General features: G+C 42.2%; 2 protein-coding genes across 4 annotated transcripts in view; one reads left to right on the forward strand and one right to left on the reverse strand.

The window, feature by feature from the left end:
- The window catches only part of ap4m1 (adaptor related protein complex 4 subunit mu 1), an 18,611-nt gene extending 11,923 nt beyond the window's left edge, over positions 1–6,688 (reverse strand). Inside the window, exons 1-6 of one of the 2 annotated variants that reach the window (XM_078286407.1) lie at positions 6,423–6,688; positions 5,450–5,508; positions 4,974–5,059; positions 1,330–1,436; positions 903–999; positions 536–646 (exon numbers count right to left, since the gene is read on the reverse strand). In XM_078286407.1, the coding sequence (XP_078142533.1) occupies positions 536–646; positions 903–999; positions 1,330–1,436; positions 4,974–5,059; positions 5,450–5,507 (459 nt within the window). In that variant the 5' untranslated portion in view covers position 5,508; positions 6,423–6,688. Of the gene's footprint in view, positions 1–535; positions 647–902; positions 1,000–1,329; positions 1,437–4,973; positions 5,060–5,449; positions 5,512–6,422 lie in introns of both variants that reach the window. The other variant, XM_078286406.1, reaches the window with a different exon arrangement.
- Positions 6,689–6,997: 309 nt separating this feature from the next.
- On the forward strand, positions 6,998–13,202 carry rbmx2 (RNA binding motif protein X-linked 2). Of its 2 annotated transcripts, XM_078286593.1 has the most exons (6): positions 6,998–7,041; positions 8,648–8,763; positions 8,859–8,910; positions 9,860–9,989; positions 10,262–10,457; positions 11,719–13,202. In XM_078286593.1, exons 1-6 carry the CDS (start codon positions 7,037–7,039, stop codon positions 12,291–12,293), a joined length of 1,074 nt encoding a protein of 357 aa, XP_078142719.1. In that variant the 5' UTR covers positions 6,998–7,036; the 3' UTR covers positions 12,294–13,202. The 2 variants fall into 2 exon arrangements, with proteins under 2 accessions (XP_078142719.1, XP_078142720.1); XM_078286594.1 differs by lacking the exons at positions 8,648–8,763; positions 8,859–8,910 and having other exon boundaries at positions 7,003–7,041.
- Positions 13,203–15,580: the final 2,378 nt, after the last annotated feature.

The raw sequence follows: 15,580 nt of genomic DNA on the forward strand, positions 1-15,580 counted from the left end.
AGACAAACCTGCAGCCAAACTGTGAGACTGATTCTGATCTGAATGCCAGGTTGGCTGGTAAAGCAGTGAAAGTGGCTAGTGAATATTTGAAGATTTCGCAGCCACTGGAGCCTGCAGACAAACAAGGTTCTGCTTCCTGACGCTGTGAAACACATCTTGGCTTTATGATCGTTACTCAAAAGACAGTTTGGAAAGATTAGCGGCCCAAAAATGGCAGAACATGAAAAAACAGAGGCAAGGCTTCCTTGCACGCAAAAAAAACAAAGACTTTAATAGAAGTAACTGTGTCCACATGTCAGAAATGAACAGCGGCACATCTTCAGAAAGTCAAGAACAAAACACCACAAAGCATTCAGGAAGCCCTGCCTGTTCTGTCTTCTTTTCTTCATGATAGATAGGATTTTTTCATGTTTATCTTCATAGTACAAACACAGTCTTCTACCTCACTGGGGGTTCAGCGCCTTATGAAGGACACCTCACCGGCCTCAGCCTGCCTGTGACCTCTGACCTCTACTGCAGCTCGTCTTTAACGTACCAGACCGACGTTACTGAGGTCAAACAGGCTGAACGGTCTGGAGGAAACCGCTTCAGTCTGGATGAAGTTCTTCAAGACGTCAGAGGAGGTGGTCTGGATATAACCATAGTCCTGATGGAGAGAGAGAGAGAGAGAGAGAGAGAGAGAGAGAGAGACAGAGAGAGAGAGAACAATTTAAAAATGTCATTACTAAGTGACAATAATATAATGGAGGAGAGATTATTGTCACATTTTGTATGGTGATGTATTGAGTTTTGATATATCGTCCCATGCCTACATTACACTGTTGAGGACTTATGGGCCCCCCCTCCCCCTCCCCCTCCCCCCGGCGGCCATCTTGGAGGACCTCAGCTCTGGACAGACTCACCACCGCCTCGTCCAGAAGCTCGTAGATCAGAGCGAAGTTCATCCTCACCGACTTCTCTGACAGACTGCCACAGTAGTCCTTAATCAGAGCTGTGAGCCTGCAGGACATGGACACAACACACACACACACACACACACACACACGCACACAGGGCTCAGATTTCTTAAAACACACATTTCTAACTTTAATTTTTAATCTTGTGTTATTCCTTGTTTTATGGTTTTAATGTTTCTCTTTATTTAGCTCCGTTTTTAATAAATTGCTATTCCATCTTACAAAATCTACAGTAATATTACAAAACTTTATAATGCAGCTTATTATCATCATGAGTCACTTTGGATAAGAGCATCAGCTAAAGGCCAAACATGTGAGTATTGATCAGTGTCCTCAGATGTAATCAGTCGTCCCTCCTGATTGGTCGTCGTACCTGTTGAGGAACTCGATGAGGGTGAAGGGGGAGGAGTCAGCGGCGGCGGTGGCGACCCAGTAGAGCCCGCCCTGCCTGACGTGGACGAAGTGCAGATCCTGATGAGTCTGCAGGAAGAAACACTTTACACTTTAATACTTTACATTACATCTCTTTACTTTACACCTCATCTCTTTACTTTACACCTCATCTCTTTACACCTCATCTCTTTACACCTCATCTCTTTACTTTACACCTCATCTCTTTACACCTCATCTCTTTACTTTACACCTCATCTCTTTACACCTCATCTCTTTACTTTACACCTCATCTCTTTACTTTACACCTCATCTCTTTACACCTCATCTCTTTACTTTACACCTCATCTCTTTACACCTCATCTCTTTACACCTCATCTCTTTACACCTCATCTCTTTACTTTACACCTCATCTCTTTACACCTCATCTCTTTACTTTACACCTCATCTCTTTACTTTACACTTTAATACTTTACATTACATCTCTTTACTTTACACCTCATCTCTTTACTTTACACCTCATCTCTTTACTTTACATCTCATCTCTTTACACCTCATCTCTTTACTTTACATCTCATCTCTTTGCTTTACATCTCATCTCTTTACACCTAATCTCTTTACTTTACACCTCATCTCTTTACTTTACACCTCATCTCTTTACTTTACACCTCATCTCTTTGCTTTACACCTCATCTCTTTACACCTCATCTCTTTGCTTTACACCTCATCTCTTTACACCTCATCTCTTTACTTTACATCTCATCTCTTTACTTTACACCTCATCTCTTTACTTTACATCTCATCTCTTTACATCTCATCTCTTTACTTTACACCTCATCTCTTTACTTTACACCTCATCTCTTTACTTAACATCTCATCTCTTTACACCTCATCTCTTTACTTTACACCTCATCTCTTTACTTTACACCTCATCTCTTTACTTTACATCTCATCTCTTTACTTTACACCTCATCTCTTTACTTTACACCTCATCTCTTTACTTTACACCTCATCTCTTTACTTTACATCTCATCTCTTTACATCTCATCTCTTTACTTTACACCTCATCTCTTTACTTTACACCTCATCTCTTTACTTTACATCTCATCTCTTTACACCTCATCTCTTTACTTTACATCTCATCTCTTTACTTTACATCTCATCTCTTTACACCTCATCTCTTTACTTTACACCTCATCTCATCTCTTTACTTTACATCTCATCTCTTTACATCTCATCTCTTTACTTTACACCTCATCTCTTTACTTTACATCTCATCTCTTTACTTTACACCTCATCTCTTTAGATCTCTTTACTTTACATCTCATCACTTTACTTTACATCTCATCTCTTTACTTTACACCTCATCTCTTTAGATCTCTTTACTTTACATCTCATCACTTTACTTTACATCTCATCTCTTTACATCGCATCTCTTTACATCGCATCTCTTTACATCGCATCTCTTTACTTTACACCTCATCTCTTTACTTTACATCTCATCTCTTTACATCGCATCTCTTTACACCTCATCTCTTTACTTTACACCTCATCTCTTTACTTTACATCTCATCTCTTTACTTTACATCTCATCTCTTTACATCGCATCTCTTTACACCTCATCTCTTTACACCTCATCTCTTTACTTTACATCTCATCTCTTTACTTTACATCTCATCTCTTTACATCGCATCTCTTTACACCTCATCTCTTTACACCTCATCTCTTTACATCTCATCTCTTTACTTTACATCTCATCTCTTTACATCGCATCTCTTTACACCTCATCTCTTTACACCTCATCTCTTTACTTTACATCTCATCTCTTTACTTTACATCTCATCTCTTTACATCGCATCTCTTTACATCTCATCACTTTACTTTACATCTCATCTCTTTACATCGCATCTCTTTACATCGCATCTCTTTACACCTCATCTCTTTACTTTACATCTCATCTCTTTACTTTACATCTCATCTCTTTACATCGCATCTCTTTACATCGCATCTCTTTACACCTCATCTCTTTACTTTACATCTCATCTCTTTACATCGCATCTCTTTACTTTACATCTCATCTCTTTACATCGCATCTCTTTACACCTCATCTCTTTACTTTACATCTCATCTCTTTACATCGCATCTCTTTACACCTCATCTCTTTACTTTACATCTCATCTCTTTACACCTCATCTCTTTACATCTCTTTACTTTACACCTCATCTCTTTACTTTACATCTCATCTCTTTACACCTCATCTCTTTACACCTCATCTCTTTACTTTACATCTCATCTCTTTACACCTCATCTCTTTACTTTACACCTCATCTCTTTACACCTCATCTCTTTACTTTACACCTCATCTCTTTACACCTCATCTCTTTACACCTCATCTCTTTACTTTACATCTCATCTCTTTACACCTCATCTCTTTACTTTACATCTCATCTCTTTACATCTCATCTCTTTACACCTCATCTCTTTACATCTCATCTCTTTACATCTCATCTCTTTACATCTCATCTCTTTACACCTCATCTCTTTACTTTACATCTCATCTCTTTACATCTCATCTCTTTACACCTCATCTCTTTACATCTCATCTCTTTACATCTCATCTCTTTACATCTCATCTCTTTACACCTCATCTCTTTACTTTACATCTCATCTCTTTACATCTCATCTCTTTACACCTCATCTCTTTACTTTACACCTCATCACTTTACTTTACACCTCATCTCTTTACATCTCATCTCTTTACACCTCATCTCTTTACTTTACATCTCATCTCTTTACATCTCATCTCTTTACACCTCATCTCTTTACATCTCATCTCTTTACATCTCATCTCTTTACACCTCATCTCTTTACTTTACATCTCATCTCTTTACATCTCATCTCTTTACACCTCATCTCTTTACTTTACACCTCATCACTTTACTTTACATCTCATCACTTTACTTTACATACTACCATATATTTTGTGAAGTGAACATATATCATACTTTACTATACTCATATATTTTGTGAAGTGAACATATATCATACTTTACTATACTTTACCACTTTATATTTTATTACTACTTTATCACTACTACTATTATTACTACTTTGGGAAAATGGGACTTTAATATTTTGTCCATGTTGTTGCAGTTCCTCCTGGTCGCCAATAGAGGGCAATAAAACTCAACTTAAAGCCCCTTTAAAGTCACAGAGAAATTAAAAATGACTTTCACATTTCATACGTCTATTTGACAATTTCTGCCAAAAAAAATTGACAACAATGCAGTTTATTTTATTTCTATATCAAAATCCCTTTGCTTTTCCTTCCTGTAAAACAGAGTGTCTTTAATGATGACATCACACTGCACCAGGAGGAGGAAATAAAAACTCCAAACAATAAAACATCACAGCTTTGTGAACAGTCCCGCCCCCTCCGCCCCGCCCATCCAATCAATCTGCCTGTCTCTCCCTAACTGATCTCCCATTGGTTTACACTTTTGATTGATCCCTCCTTCCGTTAAGCCCCGCCCACAACATCTTGTTTCAACAGGAAATACATCAAATCATCAAATCACAACATACTAACACACACACACACACACACACACACACACACAGTGTTACCATGACAACAGGCGGCTGGTCCCCGGTCAGCGCTGTCACCTTCTCGTAGAAAACAGAGACGGCGTCGCTCCGGGCTTCTCCCCGGACTGGAGATCAGGTTCAGATCAACAACAAACAGGAAGTACAACAGCAGCCAAACAGGAAGCTTCATCAGCCGCTTCCCAGATCCAGCCAGTCGATCCCAGATTGGATCTACTGGATCCAGTCTGGGATCGCCTGGCTGGTCGCAGAGAAACTGATCTTGGTACAGTTAGGTGTCGTCTGATTTTCTCTGTCAGTTCTCCATCTTAACAGACAATCATTAATACACCTTAATGATATATCAATAAATGTTAAAAATCTAAGAGACGAACTGAGAGATGAAGATAAATAATGGACAGTTACTGTTTGAAGGTTGAATAAGTCTGGTGTGTGTGTGTGTGTGTGTGTGAGAGAGAGTGTGTGTGTGTGTGAGTGTGTAGATCCAGATAGGATACAGTCTTTATAGATGAGGTGATCGCCCTTGGAGGACAAGATGAAGACCTGAGAAATCATCCTGCTGAGAGAGAGAGAGACGGGGGGGGGGGGGGGGGGGGGGGGGGGGGGCTGGGTTAATTAAACAGCAAATCAATTCAATCAATCAATTCAACTGCAGTTCAACTTCTTCAGGAAATGGATTTTCTTCAGATTGTAAACACTGACTGAACCTCTGGTATTAGAAAGTTGTCATGCAGCTTTGAATGAATCCTGTATCAGTAGAATTTATTACAGCTTCTACTTAACTGCAAATAAACAGAGCTCCCCCTGGTGGTGACGTCAGCCACGATCAATCAATCAATCAATCAATTATCTCGACAAATTTATAGTTACTTTAAAATTTTCTCCTCAACTTCCACAAGGGAGTTACTGGTGAGTAAACTAGCTGCAGCAGATAGTTCCGTTCCCTCTATGGAAACACTCACGCCAAACTCCATTCAATAATCCATCAGTTAAAAGTATCCTTGCTTATCGGCAGGTACATACGTGTGAGGACATTACTTTAGATCTTTTCTGAATCCTTAGCTTACACTGGTAAATTCGGTATACATATAATCCACCAAGCAGTTGTTATGTCAATAAAATGTCAACCTTTCTTATTGGTTTGGCTGTTGTTCCCACAGCCATCTCTCACCAAAACAGACCGTACAGGGCGGCAGTGAGCAGTGCGAACCGATTCTAAAACTTGAGATTTCATTAAAACAAATGCTGCTTAGCGAACCCGGTGTATGCCGAATTTACCAGAACGATATAGAAAGTCTTTCATTTGTTTTAAGACGTATGCGCGTTTGACAATAAGCAAGAAGTCATTAATATAACAGAATTTAAAATGGAGTTTGGCGACAAGCTATCTGCACAGGAAAGACATCGGCATGCATCGGGGCTCTGGTTCAGTAACGTTAGTAGTCTGGACTTGGTTACTACTTCACTTACCCGCTGAAGGCTCGTGGTGTCGCAGAGGCAAAGCTGTGAAACTGTTAACTTCATCTATCTGTAAGACAAGTTCATGTTGACACTTTACAGCTAACGATGACTAGCTGTTCCTCTGGCTAACCAGTTAGCAAACTAAACAACTGGACTGCTAAGGATCCATACTAAAGTAACCCATGATAACCAATGTAAAGCACTTTCTACTGAGAAGAAACCACGTTAAAGCATTAAAATCCCAGCTGATGCCGCTTAAATAAATGTAATGTGGTGTGCTGTAGGTTGGCTGCCTGTAACTGACAGACTGTTGTTGTTTACAAGCTGGAAGCCTCGCAGCGCCCCCTGCTGTACTGGCGCGGGCGTTACAAAGCTTAGTTACAGAATTGAGTGAAATTTCAAGTTTCCACATTAGTTTTTTATTAAAATAAATCTACTGAAATTTTAATAATCTCCACTTTCCTATACGTGTACTTTCTGCTGTTCTGCTGAATGTTAACTATCATTTAGTCAAAGCAGCCTGTCTTGCAGGTAGACCTCCAGCCAGCAGGCGGCAGCAGAGACAGGGATCCATGCGGAAGTGGGTCAACTTCTAGTAGCATCAGTTTCCTTATGAGTTCACCATGAAGTAAGTACAAATCTTCACATAAAACTTAATATTTTAGCTTCTCTCTCGTATTCAGTAGTATCCATGTTGTGTGGATCTTCAGCTTGTATCCTCGTTCCTCTTCAGGGCGCAGGAGCAATGCTAACTCAACTGCTGCTGCTAGCAGCTAGCAGCTAACTGTAAATGTTGATACTGAGCCCCTTCACTCCATTTAAAAATCAGCCAATTTAATGCTTCCTTGCTTATCGGCAAGCGCACACACATCGTTAACATGACTTAAGGTCTTTTATGAATATTTAGGAGCAACGTTTCGATTCGGCATACACAGAGTAGCTCGTATATGAACAAAACCCCAGCCTGTATCATCGGTTCACGCTGCTCGCTACGGCGCTCCGCGGTTTATTTAGGCGGAGAAGGTCGTAGGAATAACAGGCGAACCAATTATAAACGTTTACATTTTATTGAAATAATCGCTGCTTGGTGAATTTGCTGCATGCCGAACTGAAGAGTGGCTCATCACACCTCGGAACATGTCCGACACAACGGTTTACCAGGAATGAACGGGTGCTGATAAGTAAGGAAACATGAAAATGCCAGAGTTTAGAAAGGAGTCTGGTGTGATGTTTTCTCCATGCAAGAGAGAACAACACGTACCGGGGCCAGTACTTAGCTTCCCACAACTTGTATTGTTGGTTGTGTGTGTGTGTGTTCGTGTGTGTGTGTGTGTGTTTGCGTGTGTGTGTGTGTGTGTGTGTGTGTTGAGAGGCAGACTGTAGGGACTAGAAGTGAACAGCCTCACACGTCACATCTGACCACCCAGCTCCGCACAGTGTTCTGTAATCTTCCGCAGTGTTTTAACAGCCAGATGTAACGTTACCGGTGTGGAACACTGTCGGTTCCCGTTAGAAACATTACTGCACTAAAGCGACAGTGAAAGCAACACAGCCTGCCGAGACTCATGCGGCGTTCACGTGCTGGTGGGAAGGTCGGACACCCGGGACGTAAAGCCGGCTGCTAAACAGTGTTGCATTCACGTGTTGTTCTGTCGGAAAATACATTTCGTAAGACAAACGATAAATAAACAACAACATGAAACAGGAACAAAACAGATTTAGATAATAATAATAATTTAGATAATAGATTTTTTTCCGGTACCGGTGCTAAAAATGCTACTTTTAAAACGTACCGGTGCCTGAACCGAAACATTTTTTAATATAAAGCGCAAACAACGACATTAAAGAACACCTTTTGTATTGTAAAGGCAAAGAAATTGAACAATATATTAACTCTTAACTGTTTAAATTATGTTTATAAATATATGCAAAACACTATATATGCAAAACACTAATTGATATAATAAATAAAACCTAAGTCAACTACTATAATTTAACAGTAAATAACAGTTACTAATAATAAATAACAGCAAAACCAAGTGCAAACTCCTAGACTTCTACTCTTCTCCTTCAACAATTGTTTTGCAGAAATATAACCATGACTCCTCTCCTGACATCTTCTATTTATTGTGACATTTTAGTTATTAAAAGTTTTTTTTATGAACTAAGCCTATTTGTCCTTAACAAGTTGAATAACATAATAACTTGCATAACAAGTCGAACTCTTCTCTCAGTCCGCTGACCAAAGTGAGGCTGATCAACGAGCTGAACGAGCGCGAGGCCGACCTCGGCGTCAAGGAGACGGTGTCCTGGCACTCCGAGTACAGCGACAGCGCCTGGGTGTTCGTGGGTGAGACGGGTGTTCGTTGTTTTGAAATGAAATGTTTTTCCGTTGCAGATGTTTCGGTCTTCTAATATTAACTGTAAAACTGTGTCTGTCTGCAGGAGGGTTTCCGTACGAGCTGACTGAAGGAGACATCATCTGTGTCTTCTCCCAGTAAGAACCTCACTTTGCTTCCTGTCACCGGCGGGGCGGCGGGGCGGCGGGGGCGGCGGGGCGGCGGGGCGGCGGGCCGGCGGGGCGGCGGGCCGGCGGGGCGGCGGGCCGGCGGGCCGGCTCCGCCTGCCTGCTGACAGACTGCTGACGTCAGCACATCCAAACATGCATAAAACGTCCATCAGATTTGTCGGAGCAGCTCCTGCAGCAGAGTCCAGGTGTTCTGACTGTGGGTCCAACAGTCCAGTACAGACCTCATTATCTCCCTTACTGTCCTCACTGAGACGCTGCGGTCCTGCAGCGCTCTGTGGAGGACTGACGGCTGGTGGCTGACGGCTGGCGGCTGACAGATTGATGCTGGACAGAAACTGATGGAACCATCTAGAAAAAACATCAGTGAGCAAAATACAGGAGATAATAAGGTGAACTGGACTGTTGGAGCCACAGTGGAATCATTTGACTACAAAACACTTTGTTATGCTGCACAAGCTGTTTTGGGGGGTAAAAAAAAAAAAAAAAAAAATATATATATATATATATATATATGAATTTTGGGCAGGGAATTTTGAAGTGGTCCCACAAACTGAAACTAAATAAAAACTAAACTAAACCTTTGTAAAAAATAAATAAATAAAAAATAACACTAAACTAAACACTTCTAAAAAAAATGACAAATTAACTAAAACTACCAAACCCACAGTGAAAACGTACTAAAACCAAACTGAAATTGAAATAAAGACTGAAAACGATATCAAATAAAAAACGAATGAAACGTCCCAAACTATAACAGCTGTGATCGGAGGAAATGTTTTTCCCGCTTCGCTCCTTATCCCAGCTGCTCCTCCTGTCAGGTCAACATCCTGAACGCCCCCAAGGGGATTAATAAAGTGCTATCTTATCTTATCTTATCTTATCTTATCTTATCTTTTCTTTTCTTTTCCTTTCTTAGGTACGGAGAGATCGTCAACATCAACCTGGTGCGAGACAAGAAGACGGGCAAATCCAAAGGCTTCTGCTTCATCTGCTACGAGGACCAGAGGAGCACCGTCCTCGCCGTGGACAACTTCAACGGCATCAAGGTACCAGAGACGGGACAACGTGTTGCCATGAGACTGTTTCCATGGAAACATGATGAACCTCCCGCCAGCTGCTGCAGCTGAACATACAGAAGCTGTCAGTGTTTCTCCAGTCAGATAAAACTGTTCTACAAATAAACCTGCAGCTGAGAGGCAGCGAGAAATTAAAGCAGATTACAGTACTGCTGCTCAGCCTGTATCCATTCATCCATTCATTCATTCATCTACTCATTTGTTTGTTCATTCATTCATTCATGAGTCCTCCTCTGTGTCAGATTAAAGGCCGGACCATCCGTGTGGATCATGTTAAAGACTACCGTCCTCCTAAAGACTCGGAGGATCTGGATGATGTCACCAAGCGGCTGAGGGAGGAGGGCTGCGCTCCCCGGCCGCCGCAGCCTTCCTCCTCCGAGGAAGAGGAGGAGGAGGAGGAGGAGCAGTACCTCGTCCCCGTCAAGAAGAACAAGAAAGGTCAGGACTCTAACTAACAAGCACTCTACTGCAGCGGTTCTCAACGTGGGGTCCGGGGACCACCAGGGGTCCCTGAGGGGGTTCCAGGGGGTCTCCAGCAAACTGATGAATTATTAAACTTCAGCATCATTTAATTTACAAGAAGTGAACACAGTTAGAGAAAGCAGCAGAATGACTTCTGATCAGTTTCTCTGTTCTCTCTCTACCTGCAACACAGTCAGGGAGTTCTGGACTGAATCATCTGACAATAAAAATATTCTCAGATTTGGGTCCGAGAGACAAAATGTCATCAAACGGGGGTCTGTGGCTCTAATGTGGACTACGTTAGGGTCCTTGATATGAAAAAGGTTGAGAGTCAGCGGCCTGCAGGACGTCCCGAGACGAGCCGAGCTGCAGAACAGTCAGCTAACTGTTGTTCATGTTATATTTCAGTCCAAAACAGTTGAATGTTGACATTATATCCTGGTCCTTATGAATATTTCCTGTCTTTCCGGACCACAGGAAATGTTTATGCTAGCTGATGCTAGCTGATGCTAGCTGTAGGAGACTTGAGCTTTTGACAGAAAATACAAAATACAAAATGTGTGTTTTTACACCTGTCTTTAGGCCGACTCAACAAGTTACTCAACCAAGCAGAATTCAAAAGAGTCGGACCCCCGACAACGGGCGTCAGTGTTTCCCACAGGCTGAACATGTTCTTTCTTTAGGGTTCATTACTGTAAATCTTTCCATCGTGTCCAACGGAGCCAACTGGAGGAATATGCAGTGAAGTCTCTGCACTGCACTCATGTGAACTGTCTGAGTGTTGAGCAGCGTTAGAACTGTCCGACTGAAAAGTGTCAAGTTCCTCTTTACCGTTTCAACACGGGCGAGTTCGGAGAAATTGTGGAATTTTATATTTTTTTCCGAATGTTTTCAGAACGGGAGACGGACTGTCAGGTTGAGTTCAGAGCTGCTGCATCATCAGACAGACAGGATGTGACACTTTAAAGAAATGATGAAACTCACTGTTGACAATTTCCACATAAAACAGTCAAATTGAAAATGTTTCCGTCAAACCGGAATTCTGCCGTTAACTTTAGCGGATGTTATGAGGAAGCTTAAAAGGAAGCTTCCTATGTGTCCTAGCTGAAGGAGACAAGAAGCTTCCTATGTGTCCTAGCTGAAGGAGACAAGAAGCTTCCTATGTGTCCTAGCTGAAGGAGACAAGAAGCTTCCTTCAGTCTCACTAACAACATCATGATCCTTCCTTCTGTTGCAGACAAGAAAGAGAAGAAGAAAAAGAAGAAAGAGAAGAAGGAGAAGAAGAAGGCCCTGAAGGAGGTGAAGGAGAGGGGGGGCCGGTCGCACCGCTCCTCCTCTTCCTCGCCTGCCGCTCCTCTTCCTCCTCCTCCTCCTCCTCCTCCTCCTGCTGTCAGAGTCAAGCAGGAGAAGGAAGACGCCGGCTACGACCGACACAACCAGAGAGGGGCGGAGCCACGGAACGGAGAGCGAGCGAGGGAGGAGGAGAGGAGGAGAGAGACGGACAGAGAGAGAGACAGGGAGAGGGAGAGAGAGACAGACAGAGAGAGAGACAGGGAGAGGGAGAGAGAGACAGACAGAGAGAGAGACAGGGAGAAACCAAGGGAGAAAGAGAGAGAGCGGGAATATGACAGAAGAGAGAGAGACAGAAGCAGAAACAGAAGCAGAGAGAGAGACGGGGAAAGGAGTAAATACCGGGAGAGGGAGAGCGACAGAAACCGAGAGAGGGAAAGAGAGAGAGACAGGGAGAGAGACAGCGACAGGAGGAGAGAGAGAGAGACAGACAGGTCCAGTAAGCACAGAGACCGCCTGTAGCAAACTGTGACTGTTAATGTGATTAATGTTGGAAAATGTTTCAAAATGTAACAACCTGCTGATGTCATGAATGACATCATGAAGACTGTTGTTGTAACTGAAAGTGAAACTGCTGCTTCACATCATCAGGTGTTATTACACTGAGACAGGTTCCTCTCTTATCCGGTCTGAGATCAACTCGTAACTTTCTAAATAAAAAGCTCACAAAATATAAGCGCTCCCTCTCTCTCTCTCTCCACCTCTGACCTCTGACCTCTGACCTCCATCTGTCGTTCAGTCGTTCCTCGCCTGCGTGTCGAGAGGCAGGAACAGTTTTTGTCTTCATGAGGTTTGAAGCTGCGGTCGGTTTGAGACTCGGAGAGCGAGAACCGAAGCGCTGATCCTGAGTCAGTTTCTGAACACTGCGGGAGAGGAGACTCAGCTGATGTCACCCCCCTCTGGCGGCCATCTTGGAGGTCCTCAGCTCTGTGAACAGCTGACTGTGTTTCTGTCGTCTCAACAGAACTGAACAGACGGTTAATTTCTGTCTGTTTCTGACTGAACTGATCATTTCATCACTGATCCATCTGATTGATTTAGTGTTTAGATAATGTCAGCTTGTTAGCTAGCTAACCATAGTATCTGGTCAGCTAACATCACTGTCTTGTTGTTAACACATCTGATTAGCACACTAGCTAACGTATCTAGTAGCAGCTAGCGTTAGCATGTTCACATTAACATCGGTGTGTTTGCCGGCTAGTTAGCTAGCTAACAGTTTGACAGACAGTTCCTCCATCATGAGACTCAGCTGCTGCAGCAGAGTGGAGATCAAACTGTAAAGACTCAAGAAATTATGATCAGATTATTAAACAAAGCTCAATTCAGTTTCATCTTATAAAACAGAAGTATAGTTTCAGTGCTGGTGTTGGTATCTGGATTATAGTAAACAGATTTACTGGGAAGAGAGAGAGAGAGAGAGAGAGAGAGAGAGAGAGAGAGAGAGAGAGAGAGAGAGAGAGAGAGAGAGAGAGAGAGAGAGAGAGAGAGAGAGAGAGAGAGAGAGAGAGAGAGAGAGAGAGAGAGAGAGAGAGAGAGAGATCAAAGGAGCTTTATTGTCCTTGTGACACTGTGCAGAAGTTAAATGTTTGGTTGTTGGTTGATTAAAATGACTTTTGTAAAAAGAAACCTTGACCTTGTGGTGTATAAATATGTTTTATTATTAAACTGTGTCACATGGTACAGAGGCCAAACAGGAACATGAAGAGACAGAAAACAACCCAGGAAGCAACATCTGTCCCAAACACCCAGGAAACATCTGGAAACCACAAAGAAACACAACAAAATAATAATCCATGAAAACAGACAGACAGAATATTTACACCTCCAGCTGCACCTTGTGAACCTGCTCAACAGGATTTCAATCTTAATTCATCTTCCATGTCAACATCAAAGCTTTATTAACACGTAGTTAACTCCTTAACATCATTAACGCCTCGTTAATAACCTGCATGTTAACAGCGTTTCCTCTCACAGGGTTATTATATGAATATTGTTGTATGATTATGACCTCTGACCCCTCAGCTTGCTCCTATTGGCTGTCTGTAATGTTGAAGCTAATAAACAAACAGCTACAGGAAGTTAAATCACAGCAGGAGAGACAGAGACCAGGTTCTGCTGCTGTTCGTGTTTTTAACTTCGGACTGAACTGAAGTCCAGTTTGTGTTTGATGAAACCTCCCAACCTGCTGTCTCATTTCCCAGCATGCACTGCAGTCAGTCATCTACATCATGTCTCTGATGCGAGTGCAGGCGGACAGGAGAGAGGCGGAGACTCAACATGGAATATTTCACTTCTTTATGTGCCGTTTTATTTCCTTGGTACTGTTTCATTCTTGTTGGTCTTATCTGACATTCTGTCATGTTCGATGTGATTTTTTATTTCTGTAAAGTGTGTTGGGACTTGTGATGACGCACTTTAAATAAACAGAACCTGAATCTCATCTCATCTGTGTTTTTCAAATGTTGAGAGGAAGTGAGGTGTATTTTTCTTCTTCGTGGATAACGTCACGCCACGTCTCACGTCACAACAGTTCACGCCCTTCTCTGGAGATTCTCAAAAGGCATTCTGGGTAATGTAGGAAAACACTAACTGAAGTAGAAGTAGAGGTCCTTTAATTTCCAAGGTAATGAGTTATTTTCAACAGCGAACCGTTCGACTGTTCTCCAAAATCGATGTCCTGCACAGAATAAAACTGTTCACTGTCCCACAGCAGAACTCAGCCGCTTTCTATTATTCTGCTTAGTTTTGTCAATTTAGATTAAAATACTAATGAATCCATTCTTGAAAACAAAGTGAGCGGCCTGTCTCAGGGTCTTGATGCCTGACAAAGATCTTTCTGTTTCTCTCAGCTTAGTAAAGATGTTGGCTGAGCTGCGGTTCAGCTGCGTCTGGGCAGGCGGACTCACACAGAATATGAATATTAACAACACAAATCAACAATAGCTTAGAAAATTACCTCCAAAATCTCTGTACAACTGGGCAACCGCAAACACAAATACATTTCAAAATTAGCACAAGGAATAAATCTAGCAGGTTTTTTTTTTAGAAAATATATTGTCATTACAGCATCATTTACAATATTTCAAAACATTGTGTAGAAAGTGTGAGAGCTGAACAGCAGAACAGACGGCGGCGTTTCCTCCGGTTTATTCAGCAGATTTTATTCTCGGCCGAGCTCAGCTGATGTTCAGACAAACAACAAGCTCGTCTTTTTATCGTCAGCAGCCAATCAGATTTCAGCGCTTCCTTGTTTCCCTACTGATGTGATCGGTTCAAAGGTTGATTCCAGCCGTTCAAAGCTTCAGTTCTCTACAACTTTGATTTGAGAGACGGCAGGAAGAAACGAAGCCTGAAAAACAGTTTTCTCATATTAATTTTCAATTAACGCTACATAATTAGTGCTTGCCAGCTATGTTAGCACATCAAAACGATGTAAAATGATGAGACAATACGAAAGCAGCGAAAAATACATTATGTGCCTTTTCAAAACTTTGTAGTTGCAGACCAGAGCCTCTGGCCCCGCCCACAGAGCAGCGGGCCCCGCCCACAGAGCCTCTGGCCCCGCCCACAATCTGTCAGAGTAGCGCAACACATTAATCTCGCAGTGTGAACGCACTTTGTTAGTTTTGGATCTAACTGCCCCCCTCTGGTCCCGGTTCAGGTTCTAGTGCAGGAGCTCAACAGGGAAATAAAGCTAAATGATCGTTTTCCTGCTGGAGGAAGCAGAGGAAACGCCGCCAAGGTTTGAG

The sequence above is a fragment of the Centroberyx gerrardi genome, chromosome 11 (assembly GCF_048128805.1).
Source record: "Centroberyx gerrardi isolate f3 chromosome 11, fCenGer3.hap1.cur.20231027, whole genome shotgun sequence".
In the NCBI taxonomy this organism is placed as follows: Eukaryota; Metazoa; Chordata; class Actinopteri; order Beryciformes; family Berycidae; genus Centroberyx; species Centroberyx gerrardi.